Below are 15,049 nucleotides of genomic sequence, written 5' to 3'. Positions count from 1 at the left end.
TATTCTAGCACCGTCAATGGCCAGAATTGGATTTAGGGAGGCGACTAATCGATCTCTGTTGGATTTAGGGGGGCGACCAATTGATCTCTGTCAGACCCTCCAGTCAAAGTCATTTTCAGACAGAAGTCTACTGCATGGAGGTTAGATAATTTCACAAATAAACAGAAATTTGAGGTTGACAGGACTTCATTATTAAAAAAAAAAGAATTAATATGGAAATGACCACTAATACATCTCTTGATAAGATATTTATTAATAATATTTAAATGTAGACTCTTACAAAAAAAGCAGTTTTAACAAAAATATATTTTTCAATATAATGGTAGAGATTCTAGCATCAGGGGTGGTAATATACCGTTAAAATGTGTATACTTTTTATACTTCATCATCTAGTGTGGTTTTAGGCTGGCAGCCCACCAGGTTTAGTAAGCACTGTGGGAAAAACCTTGCCATGTCACTTCTCCAAAACACGGAATTTAATAAGTATTTCTAAAATCCTGCTCAGGAATGATTGCAACAGCAAAAAAAAAAAACAAAGTGCTTGAGTTTTTGGCCTTCAAAATGAGCAATGATTTTTTTTGCCCTTGACTGACAACATTAGCCTTACCAATTGAGGGTTTGTCTTGAGTGACAGGAAGTCATCTGCCCCGCACGGTTTTCCCGATACGGTGGCCTCACGGGTCACGTCTGGTCGTCTTGGATTCGGGATATCAATGATTGGAATTCACCGCGCATATCCCAGCTAAAAAATTCACACGAGAGCTGCGACGACCGGGATGCCGAGCGCGACTGCCGAAGACGGTGGAATGCGGGTCGCCGCTATTGATCCTTACTAAGTGAGGTCAGTCAATGTGGGAGGCGGGGGGCTTGCTTGAGGACCCCACGTTAAAGGGTTGCTCTTCTCGCATTGTTGCGGCAATGTGGAAGGACTTCACTTTTGATTTGTGTATTGTTAGGACGCTGAAATCGGATAAAGTCGGTACAGCTTATTAGCTAATGGAGTCGTAGTGTTTGCAATTTGGTTTGATGTTTGTTGTTTTTGCAGGACTTTTGTCTTAGTCTTCATTTGTAAATTTGATTGTCTGGTCCGCCACATCATTTTGTGGGGCCCCGAAAATAATAAATCAAGATACCTACAGATTTTTTTCCACTTTAAGTGGCACAAGTCGTAGCGGTTGGCTTCATTTGATGGCGATTTTGACAACCTCGGCCTTTTATCAGCCTGGCGCAGTGATGAATGCGTCAGCCTATAGGCGCCCCGCCCAGCGGCCTATAGGCCGAGCTCGTGTCTGGGCCCGTAAGCCGCTGGAATGCGTGCGTGCAGCTTCTGGTTGCGGACATCAAGAAGGCAGCGGTGACGCTGCTTTGTTTACCGCCTTCACGGCCACCAGTCTAATCCATTTCAAGCAGAAAAAGTTTCAAAGACTTGTTACTGATTGACTGGACCACGGGTTAGCGTGACTGCAAATAATACTACAGGACACTTGAATGACTTGGCTCACAGAAGTCATCTTATTTTTTATTTTTTTTTATTTAAATGAGTCCATCCCAGTTTCAACAGATTGGACGTCTGTTGATGTTTTCTGTAGCAATTTCCTTCTTTTACTAACTAGTACCACAACACAAACCCTGTGGCTGGGAGTGAATGCTCATTTTGGAATAGATCTCATAATACTGACCACTGTCCGTGAACGGGTTTTCATTTTTTTAAATTTAATTTTCTGAACCGCTTATCGCAGGGGGTGCTGGAGCCTATCCCAGTTGACTTCGGGCCAGAGGTGTGGGACACCCTGAATCGGAAACCAGTCGATTGCAGGGCACAAAGAGACAAAGGACAACCATTGATGCTTACACTCGTATCTAAGGGCAATTTAGAGTGTCCAATCAACCTACCATGCATGTTTTTGGAATGTGGGAGGAAACCGGAGTACCTGGTGAAAACCCACGCAGGCCCAAGGAGAACATGCAAACGCCACACAGGTGGACTGACCTGGATTCGAACCCAGGACCCCAGAACTGTGACACGCTAACCACTTATCCGCCGGGCTGCCCGTGAACGGGTTAATAAAATAAAAAAATAGAAATACAGTAATCCCTCAAATATTGCGGTTAATGTAGACCAGACATGGCCGCGATAAACAAAAAACAAAAAAAACGCAAAGTAGGTTATTACTACCACAATACATGTTTTCGCAGCTATACAGAAATACAATTATATTGTATAATTAGGTATTTTATATATATATACATACATATATATATATATACATACATATATATACACATATATACATATATATACACATATATACACATATATACACATATATACACATATATACACATATATACACATATATACACATATATACACATATATACACATATATACACATATATACACATATATACACATATATATATATATATATATATATATATATATATATATATACGCAATATTTGAGAGATTTGAGAGATTACTGGAAAAGAAATAGAAATGAAAAACACAGATAAAAGGAAACCGGCTTGAACAAAAACTATTTTCATTCAACACTGAATACTTTCCGCAGTAACTGGCCTTAACGCAACTATTCACTATTGTGTGCTAGACAAACCATCGTAAGCGCGTCACGAAAGCTCTCCTATTGCGATGGTTGATTTGGAGGATCTTTGGCCAGAAAGAAAAAGATACATAAGTTTTGATTCCGCTGCGCGGTGTTTTGAAATATCAGGGGTCTTTGTTTTTGCGAGGGTCACGTGTCTACCAGGTATGACTGGAAGTAGGTCAGGCTTGTTTAAACACCGCTTCAAACGTCTCCACTTGTTTACCCTTTCAACTCGTTGACTGGAGAGCAAAATTGAGAGCAAAGTAGGTGATTCTTTCCAAATGAGGCTGTCAAAATACAGTAATTGCTTCAAACTGGACATTAGATCAAAATGTCAAACTCATTTTTTTTGGCGGTTCACGTCATCACGATTACAATTACCGTATTTTCTGCACTATAAGGTGCACTTTCAATCAATCCCTATCTTCAAATTTGGTATATAAGGTGCACCGCATTATAAAACACAGTAGTAGAAGGTAGTGGTAGTATTAGTAGGGGATTGTGTTATAGATCCATAAACTAGATGGATTTGTACTAGTAGTAATACTGGTGGGAGTTGTGCCGGCTTTTGAGAAAATTGGAAGTCTTAATTGCGCCTTATAGTGCGGAAAATACGGTCATCCGTTCATGAATTGACAGCTTTTATGATAAATTGTAGATAATTTTTAGACAGACTTTTAATAGGAAATACTCTCATCATTGTTGATTTAAAAAAATAGATTTTTTTTTATAAACAATAGAAAATATTTTTAATAAAAAAATGCCAATAATTAATTTATTGTTTAATTATTGTTGAAAAACAAAAGGGCAAGAGTAAACCTTTTCAGTTGTATTCATTTATTTTTTCTGAATTTTAGACTTTTTAGAATTATAGAAAATTGTTTTAAAAAACCCTCAAGTATTATCATAATTAATAAAGATTGAAATATCATATTTAGCTTAGCCATGCAATCCATTTTTTTCAGGATTAAAATGTCAAAATGGAAAGGGTTATTGTTCAAAAAGTGCAATCACTTGCGATTTTAGAAATATTTTTCTGGAGGCGACCGTAAAGCGAGAAGACTTCTAGATTGCGACCGTGTTTTTTCTCCATTTTGGCTTTTGGAAATGGCAAATGGAAAGAAAGACTCTTAGGACAAGCTCATCTGTGCATCTCATCACCGCCCTCTCTACGTTCGTCTCTGTGGGACACTCACACGTGTCGCTTCCTAAAACGGCCGCACTTTTGGAGCCAATAAGGCAATACTTCAAAATAAATCTGGAGTCATATTAATTCATCAATGACGATGCATTGACTGGGAGAGGCTGGCAATAAATTGGCTGCAAGTGATGATGAACAAAATAAAGGTCAACCGATATATAATTTTCATTTTTTTTTTCAAGATAGATCATCGGCTGATATATAGTCAATATGCTAGAATCATTTGTTAGCTGTTTGGGTGATAAGCTTTCTTATGAAGATCGACATATATTAGGCTGAAATATTGATAAACTAACTTTTATGTTGACTGTTTGGATGATGACCTTTGTTGATGGTGATTAGCCAATCTCGCTATGTAGCGCATAATGGAAGTCGGAGAAAAAAGTTATAGTAATTGAATATGGACATTTAAAAGTGTTACTTTTTCCTTTGATAATATACATGCTATTATAAAAAAAGTGTATTTGCCTTTAATATTAGCTTACAAAATCGGGTTTAGAACAAAGCCTCACTTTTTGTTTTTGTCTGCCAGCTTAAGGCTAATGCTAAAACATGAGGTTGATTCATCTGAATCCAACTCGTATTTGTTTTTTGTCTCCGTTTTTGTGGTTGTCGTTTATCCTATCCAACTCACAAATCAGGTTTGACGCGATGTTGAAGTAACGGCAGGTAGTGAAAAGCAAACAACCCCCCCCAAACTAAAGCAGAATACGCACATCTTGATGTTAGAAATTTGAACGTATAATTCAAATTGGACACCACACAACAATCCAAGTCATCTTTAGTATTTTGCCCCACCTTGAATTTTGCACTTCTTCATTTCTTGTCTTATATCACACTTTCATAGCTGTCACCTTATAAGTTTCCCGTATTTTATACATTTTTTAATTTCAAATTGTGCACATCGTATAACAACTTTTGTGCGGTATTTTTTTAAGTACATTTTTTTTGTAAAGCCGATCTCATGTCATCATCGACTGCTAATATTGTCATTTTTCAAGCATGATATGCGCACATGGATTCCCCTTTTTCATTATATAAATATAGCGCGTCAGCAAGCAATGTAGCCACACAGTCAAGCTGTCAGCGTCATAAAGCAATATCTACAGAATCTTGAATTTAGTGCATACTGATTGGGCACCCCGTCCACTTTGGAGAAAATTGTAGACTTTTAAGTGAGTAAATATGTGCCGCGTTGCATTTGCACATTTTTTTTGTCGCTTAATAGGGGGAATTGCAATCATTAATAAGGGGAGCAATTGGCCGAGGTTGCCAGATATGCACTTCCCCCCCCCCTTCTGCAGTCCATCGCTACCTTACATTTCATCAATGGGCTCCACATCTGTTGCGGAAATTTGCTCAGAGGAGCGAAATGGATTATCATTAGGAATTTTCCCCCTTGTATCGCTTTTTGGACGCCGGGTTGATAGAACGGTCATATTTGCCACGACTCTGTCAAATTCAGGGCGTCGCACCTCTGCGGTCTTGGCCGACGCCGTCCGCGTGTCACGTTTCCCCGCGGAGAAGCCAGCTTGATGAAGTTAACTCCCATGAACCCTCGGTTCAAAATGTCCCCCGTCTCTGTTGTGGAGTTAAATAAGATTTTAATGAGCCAATTAAAAGTCTTTGGAATAGCATATGGTTATAATTAGCGCTGCACGCTTCGTTCGGGGGAAAACGAGCCGTTAATTAATCTTCGCCGGCCGGGTCTGGGGATTGGACTTAAAACAGGTCGTGGAAGAAGGAAGGAAGGAAGGAAGGAATATGCCTTCCTTCATTGGCATTGCAGATTTTAAAAGAATTGGAATCCGTTCCAATGTAAACAAAAGACCAACATTTTACTGGAATTTTGTCAGTTTTTTAACTCGGAAAAGTTTTCGTTTTTCAAGAAAAAGTATTCCCAATAAATAAACGGATGATCTAAGAGAGCTAATATTGGTATTTTCGGATATTTAATGGTCTCCGCGACGTTAGAAAATGATGCAAAAGAAGGAGATAGGACGTTGAGATATTGTGAGTTAAATGCAAATACAGTAATCCCTCGATTATCGCGGTTAATGTAGACCAGACATGGCCGCAATAAACGAAAAACCGCTAAGTAGGGTCACCCCTATTTGAATTGTATTTTGTTTTTATTTATTCATTTTTTACTTCAGTGCCGAGTCCTAGTAGTAAGCAGAGGACGGGGGAGTGGCTTCTGCTTGCGAGTTTCAGTGTGGATTTTCATATTTTTATAAACTCACAAAAAAAAATTCCCCTAAAAAAACGCAATGTAGTGAAACCGCGATATTCGAGGGATTACTGTACCTTACTAAAGTCGGTTAACTTTTTGTTAGCACAAAATCCAAAACAGTATTTGTATTAATAACAGTGTGGTCACCCCTATTTATAAAAAAAATATTTTTATATATATATATATATATATATATTTAATTCAGTGCTGAGTCTTAGAAGCAGGCGGAGGATGAGGAGTGGCTTCCGCTTGCGAGTTTCAGCGTGGATTTTCACATTTTTATGAACTGAACCCCAAAATGTTAATTAACAAAAAAAATTACCCCCAGAAAGCACGATGTGGTGAAACCGCGATAGTTGAAGCCGCAATATTCGAGGGATTACTGTATAGGTTCAAACTTTCTCCGATTGATCGGCTGGTACTACATAAATAGTCGTAGCGGTCCCTGAAACCGATCCTGAGTACCAGATCGGTGAAAATCTACACTAAGTGACCTGGAAATGCCCCAAAATCTACTGGAAGTGACCTCCAAATCAACAATTGCTGGCCCACAGACCAAACCGTTCTCCCCCGAATTAGCATTTTCTCATTTTTATATCAAATTATTGTTACTCTCTCAACATCAACGGCAGCCAGCGAGTTAAATTTCTTCCCTACTGCCAGATGATGCCCTCCCCATTTCACATCTGCTCATTTTCCACATGGGACATTTAGTGGGAGGGGCCAGCAGGGCCAATGAAGGCCACATCTGCGGGCCGACGACTGCCGAGACTGTCCAAAATTTGCGAATCATCCGCCAGGCCTTTTTCAGCTGGCCCAGACGACCCTAATAATAACGCCGCCGCCTGTTTCATCGCCGCTATTTTTAACACTCGCCATAAGTCGGACTGTCATTGATCCGTCCTCGCCACGCGATAATATACGGCACGCTGATCGTTTTTCGACGCAAAGGACAGCAGCTGTTTTCCAGGAAGCGCTGGCGGTTAGCATTGTTTGGCTCATCTAATGTTTATTTCGCTATTGTTAGCACGCAGGAAAGATAATGTGAAAATATTTGCTGGTAACATTATTTTTTACGAAAAACGTTGTAGTGGGAGGTCCAAACACGGTCGTTGTTTTGAGTGTTTTCGGTTGACAGCTGCCAAATGTTTTCTTTATCATGGACAAATGTGCTAATGAATCAGATGTGCGCTACTTAGGGAAGCGCTACCATGGCTTTTATTTATAGACTTCATATTTCTATGTCTGGATTGTCCAATGGAATTGAGGGTGATTGACTGAGGTCGTCGTCAATGGTGTTAGGAGGAACTAAGTTGGAGTGGTTATGTTTTTTCATCATGTTACGGAGGTTTAATTGAAATAGAAAGCGTCTACCACTTGTTTTGTAACATTTCTGTTTTTATATTGACGCTATTGAAACAAACTTTGCATTAAAATAGTAAATAGCTCAATTTATGGCATTGTTTATTCAACGTCAACGTTTAACTACAATACTTTGTGTACACTGTTCGCAACCTAATTTTGCTGCTGCAAACAGGATTTGTGATTTTTTTGTTTTTCGGTCTTTTTGAAATCATTATAAGATTCTATTTTTACGATAGCCATGTTCAAATTGGGTGGAAAAAAAGACACTATCACTATAGCATTTTTTTCCCTCTATGTCACATGTGTCAAAGTGGCGGCCCGGGGACCAAATCTGGCCCGCCGCATCACTTTGTGTGACCCGGGAAAGTAAACTGCCGACTTTCTGTTTTAGGATCAAATTAAAATGATGACTATAGATGTATATTAAATTTCCTGATTTTCCCCATTTTAAATCAATAATTGTAATTTTTTAATCATTTTTTTTTCTGTGTTTTTAGTTCAAAAACCATTTTGTAAAATCTAAAATATATATAAAAAAAGCTAAAATAAACATTGTTTTAGATCTATAAAGAACTGAATATTCAAGGCTTTTAATTCAGTTCTTTTAATCCATTTATATAAAAAAAATCTAAATATTATATCTAAAATGGTCCGGCCCATTTCCTGGGTATCGGATCAGAAAATTTTCCAAATCAGGCGACTCAGGGGACATCCCCATTTGCAGGTGTCAGAATATTCAATGGACCTTAACCCCTACATTTTACGACGACCCCAAATAATCTAAACCCTACGTGGAAGCGATTCGATGTCGCTGTTCCCGGCGGGGCGGTAAAGCGGGATCTAAGACTGCCGAGTGCCATCCACGTTCGAGCACACTGTTGGGCTTGTGCTGCCAGTGAAAGGGACGATTCAGTTTTTGGGTGATTCGGGAGAGTGCGGCGAAGTGCAGAGTTGCATATAGATTGTTATGGCTGTCAGAGGCACCCTTGTTTGCTCTTTCTGCTTGACTCCTGCTCTCCTCATCCCCATGTAGAAGTGCTTCCTCCTTTTCTTTGCACATGCCGTATTTTCCGGACTATGGGTCGTCCTTTTTTTTATAGTTTGGTTAGGTGCAACTAATACTCAAGTGCGACTTATATATGTATTTTTTTTCTCTCTGACCACCAACAGCTTGTTTTGTAATTTTTTTGGGCTATAGTTATCTTAAAAATTGTGATAACAGATAACTCAATTTTGCTGTTGTGACTTGAACGTAGGCGACCAGGTGGACGAGTGGTTAGCGCGTGGCCCTCACAGTTCTAGGGTCGAGGGTTCGATCCCAGGTCGGTCCTCCCTGTGTGGAGTTTGTATGTTCTCTCCGGCCAGGCCTGTGCGGGTTTTCTTTGGGTACTCTGGTTTTCTCCCACATCCCAAAAACTTGCATGCCAGGCTAGCTGATTGAACACCAAAAATTGCTCCTAGCTATGATTGGTTGTCCGTCTCCTTGTGGCCTGCGATTGGCTGCCCACTGATTCAGGGTGCCCATAGTAGGCTGGGATAGGCTCCAGCACCCCCTGTGAGGATAAGCGGTTCAGAAGATGAATGAAGGAATTTTAATGTATGTTTGTTCTTGGTTTGTGATCAGATAAAATCTACTCCCAGTTTTAAATATATATATTTTTCTTTCGTTTGCATTCATTCTTCGGCTGCTGCGACTTATACTCAGGACTTTTAGCCCCAAAAATACGGTAGTTAAAATTTGTGCTCTTTGAAAGTACTCTCTGTGCTCCTCAGCTTGATGTTTTTTGTCAACCCGTTGATTGTTAAAGATCTGAATTATTCTTTCCAATTCTAAAAGCCTTCTCACTCGCCAGCTTTTGACTATCGATCGCCACGTCTCGCATAAAGCATATCTCCTGTCGGTTGCATTTAATTAGCCTCCCCAAGGCAGCTGTAATGGAGGGTGCGCACTTGTAACTGGGATGTCGCTATTGAATTTCCACCACCGTGGGTTAATCAACATGTGCCAATTGCTTTGTAACTCCATCACCGCTGTGGCAGTCGGAAAAACTGGAGCTATGATGATAATATGCAGCGCTACGTCGATGTACGAGCTAGCTCTGTGACCATGCTAGCAGCTAAAATCATCCCCCCCGGTTTTTTAATCATTACCTGGCGTTGAATGTGAAAAGTTGATATGAAAACTAGCTAAAACTAAAAGCAAAAAGAGAAGAAATAAACAGTCTGTGGATTGTTTTGTACTTAAAATTAGGAGAATTTGTGTTGCTCTAGTTTGCGTTTTGGCTATCAGTACAATATAATACTGTAATATAATACTGTTTTGAATTTTGTGCTAGCAAAAAGTTATCCGACTTGAGTAAGGTACAGTAATCCCTCGAATATCACGGTTTCACTACATTGCGTTTTTTTTCCTGTGGGGATTTTTTTTTGTTAATTACATTTTTTTGTAAGTTCATAAAAATGTGAAAATCTACGCTGAAACTCGCAAGCGGAAGCCACGCCCCTGTCCTCCGCTTGTTACTAGGACTCAGCACTGAAGTAAAAAAATAAATAAATAAAAATAAAATAAAATTTAAATAGGGGTGACCCTACTTAGCGTTTTTTGTTTATCGCGGCCATGTCTGGTCTACATTAACCGCGAGAATCGAGGGATTACTGTAGTAAATTATGAGCAAGAAAAGTTTTTTGGGGGTGCGTCTTTGATGTTTTGCATTTTGTGTTTGTATCTAAGAGACGAGAGGGTGGCATCGTTCATTCGCTGGTGGATGAAAGAAAAAAAAGATTCCAAGAAAAAAAAAGACGAATTAAAATCTTTGCTTTGTTTTCCTCACAGATATCAAAGAGAGCCTTCCCGGTTGCGTCCGCATGGAGACTGCACGGCCAAGGCTGCGGTGCGAAGCAGCATTACCTGCCAACCCCAGGGTGTGCCCCCAACAGCATAAAGCTTCTTTTCACGGTGCCTAAATCCTGCGGGAAGAAAGAAAATATCCACGGCTTGGAGAAAAAAAAAAGAAACATTTGTTGCATTCCGCCAATGCGTAAAAGGAAAAATCCTGCAAAGACACGTGGAAAATGAGCATGGCCCGACGCTGCGTGCCAGTCTGCACTCTTCTACTTGTCGCTACTCTGGGTTTGGCGGGAGGGGAGCACGACGTCACTCCTCGACTCACCTTCTCCTACGGTAAGTCAGTTAGCTTCGTTTTGGGCATCGCGCTCGGTCGGCCATTGTTGTTGTGTTTTAAGGCGCTGTGGTTTTTGAAGGGGATTAGAGGGACACCAAAATGGGATTTTTAAAGGCCTATGGCGACACCGATTTCAAAAAGAAATTCAGCCAATTGCTGAGGTCGGAAGCTGATTTTGGAAACCGATGTACCTTTCGGTTCTCACGTTGCTTGTGATGAGCGATTGCTCCATCGCCAAAAAGTTTCGCTTTTCAGTTAGCCCTGTTATGATCGCGTCGCTGCGTCGTGGCGCGATCGGGGAGATTCGGATCCAGTAGCGGGGAAGCAGGATAGAACGAGACGGGCTGTTCTCATGACTGTAGATTTAATGACTCAAACGCTTTACAAAATAACAAGGGCTTGTATATCCCAAAGCGTAACAGAACCGGAGTATGGGGAATAATACCTTGTAGCGATGTATGCTGTGACATGTGGTGTGCCACGCAGGAACGATCCGACAATGACTAACCATTTCCGTGGTACTTAAATACCCACATCAGGAAGTAATCAAGGATTGTTTGCAGCTGCTCTGACCTGACGGCTAGCCAGGAGGGACAAACGGGCCGCTCCTGACAAGCCCAGGGATGGGCAAACTATTCCAGAAAGGGCCGCAGTGGGTGCAGGTTTTCATTCCAACCCATAAAGAGGACACCTTTTCACCAATCTGGTGTCCTACAAGTGCAATCAGTGGATTGCAGTCAGCTGCTTCTTGTTTTCTGCAGAAATCTAATTGGTCAAAGTGTCTGTGCTGGATCGGTTGGAACAAAAACCTGCCCCTACAGCGGCCCTCGAGGACCGGTTTGCCCACCCCTGGGTTAGCCGTCATATGAAGTTGAAATATATATGCATAAGTTTCACATACTGGGGGGGACTGTCTACATTCGGGAGGTAAATAATAGTACAGAGAGGCTTTTAAAAGTCCAAATAATATTAAATAGACAGCGTTAAAAACAGTATCCTTATATTATTAACCGCCATAAATGAGGTATTACTGTACATCGGCTACATTTCGGCTAATCTTGAAAAAAGTCCTTATATCAGCCATCCGATATGTCAGTTGACCTTCATAAGGAAGTTAGCACAGATCACAGTTATCCCATTTAAATGAGCATATTATCGTTAGCGTCATGATAACAGAAATGACACTCAGTCATTTTCATGAATGCAATTTGTTGTCACTCAATATTTACAATAACCTCTCTGTGTATCCTAAAAATCGTCATCTGTGGCTTATAGTCGGGTGCGGCTTATAGTCAGGTGCGCCTTATAGTCAGGTGCAGCGTTTATGCATTTTTTTTTTCTTGCCTGTTGTAAATTTGGGTTTTTTTATGGCTTGTTATCAGGTCTGGAATATGTACAGCTCATGCGCTTCGGGCTCATACAGCTAGATAGACACATCACCTTTGCCTATAAATCATAATTAATTTACTACTTGATTCATAAATGGTCTTCATGGAAGCCCTTTATTGCCCCGAGTAAGATAACAGACAGGATTAAAGGGTTTAACACACTTGACGATGGCTCCAGGAAATGATACAGAATGATTGATTGAGATATCACCGCCAGTTTTCAGAATTTCCATTGCGGTTAATGACTCCGGCCTCATTAGCGTGGCAGTGTTGATAACACCCACGTTTGCTGTCTTCCGTGGACGTGGGTTACATCCAGTTCAAGTTTGGACGTTTCCCCATTTCCAATAGGTAATCTCGTTGACAACGGAGCCCGCGGCTCGGCCCCGGCTGAGCGTTTCACGGCAACGAACGCCATTAATCACGCGGCGAATAAAAGAGCAGAGCTCCTCATAGAAATATTTGCTTTTCGGGCAAGCCGGTGCTTAACACCGTGAAAGGAGTAGTCAAGGGGAAATGCAGCTCTTTTTTTGTTGACGTTTTGTTGTTCAATTTAGACATTGATTTCGGTAGCGGTGTTGTTTTGCTACCTGATAGCTTTGGGTCTCCAGATTTAACTCATTAGCTGCCACTTCTTGTGTCCTATCCGTTTTTATAAAACAAGGGGTAAAATATAAAATATTCTTTTTAATTAAAAAAATGCAAATAATTTATTCATTTATGTTAAAAAATAATGGGGGAAGAGAGATTTATTTTTTCTGAATTTTAGACTTTTTAAAAGTATTTTTTGAAAACCCTGAAATATAATCATAATTAATAAAGATTGTAATATCATATTTAGCTTAGCCATTCTGTTCGGGGTTAAAATGTCAAAATGGAAAGGGTTATTGTTCAAAAAGTGCAATCACTTGCAAGCTTTGAAATATTTTTCTGGAGGCGACCGTAAAGCGAGAAGACTTATAGGGCATTTCTTTGTAACTTCCTGTAGATTTTGGGGGAATTTCCATGTCACTTCCGGTTTATTTCTGGTCACCTCTTGTTAATTTTGGGTCAATTCCATGTCACTATTGAGTTTAGGTTACATTGTGTTGATTTATGGGAATTTCCAGGTCACTTTCTGTTGATTTCAGGTGATTTTTTACTCATTTGAGGCATTTCTGGGTCACTTCCTGTTGATTTTGGGCCACTTCCTGTTGTGGGGCATGTCTAAAAACTTTTGTTTTTACATAGACCACATTATGTTGGCACATTACTACTTACAAGACTGAAACTGAAGAAAACAGATGAACTCATTGCTGGTGATAGACGTCCAATCCATTTGAACTGGGAGGATTGGCAGGGAATTCACGTCAATTCGCTGCCGGTTTTCCCAGTTCAAATGGACTGACATCTGGTCGTGAACAAAATTGCGACGCAACATTTATAGACAGACAATATACAAAAAAAATCACAGGCATATATTCTTCATCCTCTGTGAAAAATTAACCTACTACTGGAACACAGTGAGTTAGTATAGAACTCCTTGTCTGTTTTAATTTTTACATAAAACCCGACTTACCCTCTTTTATTAGACGTTATCGTAACACGGTGAGGGATTTATCGCCCCTTGATGTGTTCAGAATGAAAAGAAAAGAAAAACGCTTGTCAATTGTATTTAAATAATGGGAAACATAAACCACACAAAGTGTGCAGACATTTCCCATCCTGCCTTAAAAACGCAGCGCTTTTTTTCCCCATTTGTGTTTACAGTATCAAAGGGACTTTAACTTTAAACAGCTTCTGGTTAGCTTGACAGCCTGGAGATTGTAGCTGGTTACATGTCATCTGGTAACATTTTAGCACCCCCAAACTCCCGCTCCCCGCATCAGTCTTAATAAGGAGGATAATCTGACGTTAAAAATGAATGGAGATTTGTGTGTTATGCTTTCAACGCTTGTCTGCTTCTCATTAAGCAGATGGCGGGCGGATGTTGAAGCCAGTCAAAGACTGGCATCTGCGTTTCTCCCACCAGTTGTGGGCTTGACTACAAGCCACACTGGAACGCGCCCCTCAAACTTTAAGAGCGTTTAAATGTCTATGGCACAGGTGTCAAAGTGGCGGCCCGGGGCCAAATCTGGCCCGCTGCATCATTTTGTGTGGCCCGGGAAAGTAAATCATGAGTCCCGACTTTCTGTTTTAGGATCAAATTAAAATGAAGAGTATAGATGTATATTACATTTTCTGATTTCCCCCCTTTTAAATCAATAATTGTAATTTTTTAATCCATTTTTTCTGTGTTTTTAGTTCAAAAATCCTTTTGTAAAATCTAAATATATAAATAAAAAAAGCTAAAATAAACATTATTTTAGATCTTTAAAAAACTAAAATATTCAGGGCTTTTGATCCAGTTTTTTTAATCCATTTATTAAAAAAAACTAAATATTGTATCTAAAATGGTCCGGCCCACATGAAATGGAGTTGACGTTAATGCGGCCCGCGAACCAACCCGAGTCTGACACCCCTGGTGTAGAGGGTTGTAATTCTCAAATCTTATTGGTTTGCCACTTTAATAACAATTTCAAAATTGTTCTTACAACCTTGGAGAAATTCAGTGCCAAGTGAGATATAACAGCTTTGTAAACTGTTGTGGAAACACATACAAATAGTACGCTGTTGGACAGATAGTAGCGTTATATCAAAATATTACTCAAATCAAAGTTGTCAACACAAAAAAAATGACTTATTTAAAATTTTTAGTATCAATCCAACTGTAAAATTGATGTCAAATTTATTTTGGGTTGAAGTTAATTCTTACTTTATGGATTTTAGAATATTATTTTCTTAAGCAATTACTGTAAAAGTCTCATTTTGAAATGAAATTAAACATTTCATTGACTGTTCATAGCGTCAATGGCAACTTAAGGGGTTAAAATGTCTTCCAAAAAGGTCTCTGATGTCAATTCATGACAATAGAAGACCATTACAGTAAATTAGATTTTTTTTCCATTTTTATTTATTTTAATTTTTTTAAAGACAAGTCCAATATTTTGACCTTTGTCAAAAATAGTCATATTTTATGCTCAGGCCCAATC

At 39.6% G+C, this 15,049-nt stretch overlaps 1 protein-coding gene and 1 long non-coding RNA gene across 5 annotated transcripts in view; one reads left to right on the top strand and one right to left on the bottom strand.

Annotated features, from left to right (window-relative positions):
• Nucleotides 1-15,049, top strand: part of LOC144071112 (semaphorin-4B-like) — a 59,495-nt gene that overhangs the window by 24,287 nt on the left and 20,159 nt on the right. For 2 of the 3 annotated variants that reach the window (XM_077595946.1, XM_077595947.1), the window contains one exon: nucleotides 10,242-10,589. In XM_077595946.1, coding sequence (XP_077452072.1) covers nucleotides 10,481-10,589 — 109 coding nt within the window. In that variant the 5' untranslated portion in view covers nucleotides 10,242-10,480. Of the gene's footprint in view, nucleotides 1-559; nucleotides 842-10,241; nucleotides 10,590-15,049 lie in introns of those variants that run through there. The other variant, XM_077595948.1, reaches the window with a different exon arrangement.
• On the bottom strand, nucleotides 10,112-11,050 carry LOC144071114 (uncharacterized). 2 transcript variants are annotated; one of them, XR_013299555.1, is made up of 3 exons: nucleotides 10,782-11,050; nucleotides 10,579-10,706; nucleotides 10,112-10,375 (listed from the first exon to the last, which is right to left on the bottom strand). It is a non-coding gene; the product is annotated as an uncharacterized LOC144071114 (long non-coding RNA). The 2 variants fall into 2 exon arrangements; XR_013299554.1 differs by having other exon boundaries at nucleotides 10,579-10,654.

The sequence above is a fragment of the Stigmatopora argus genome, chromosome 3 (genome assembly GCF_051989625.1).
Source record: "Stigmatopora argus isolate UIUO_Sarg chromosome 3, RoL_Sarg_1.0, whole genome shotgun sequence".
NCBI lineage: Eukaryota > Metazoa > Chordata > Actinopteri > Syngnathiformes > Syngnathidae > Stigmatopora > Stigmatopora argus.
This window is presented reverse-complemented; position numbering and strand designations above follow the sequence as displayed.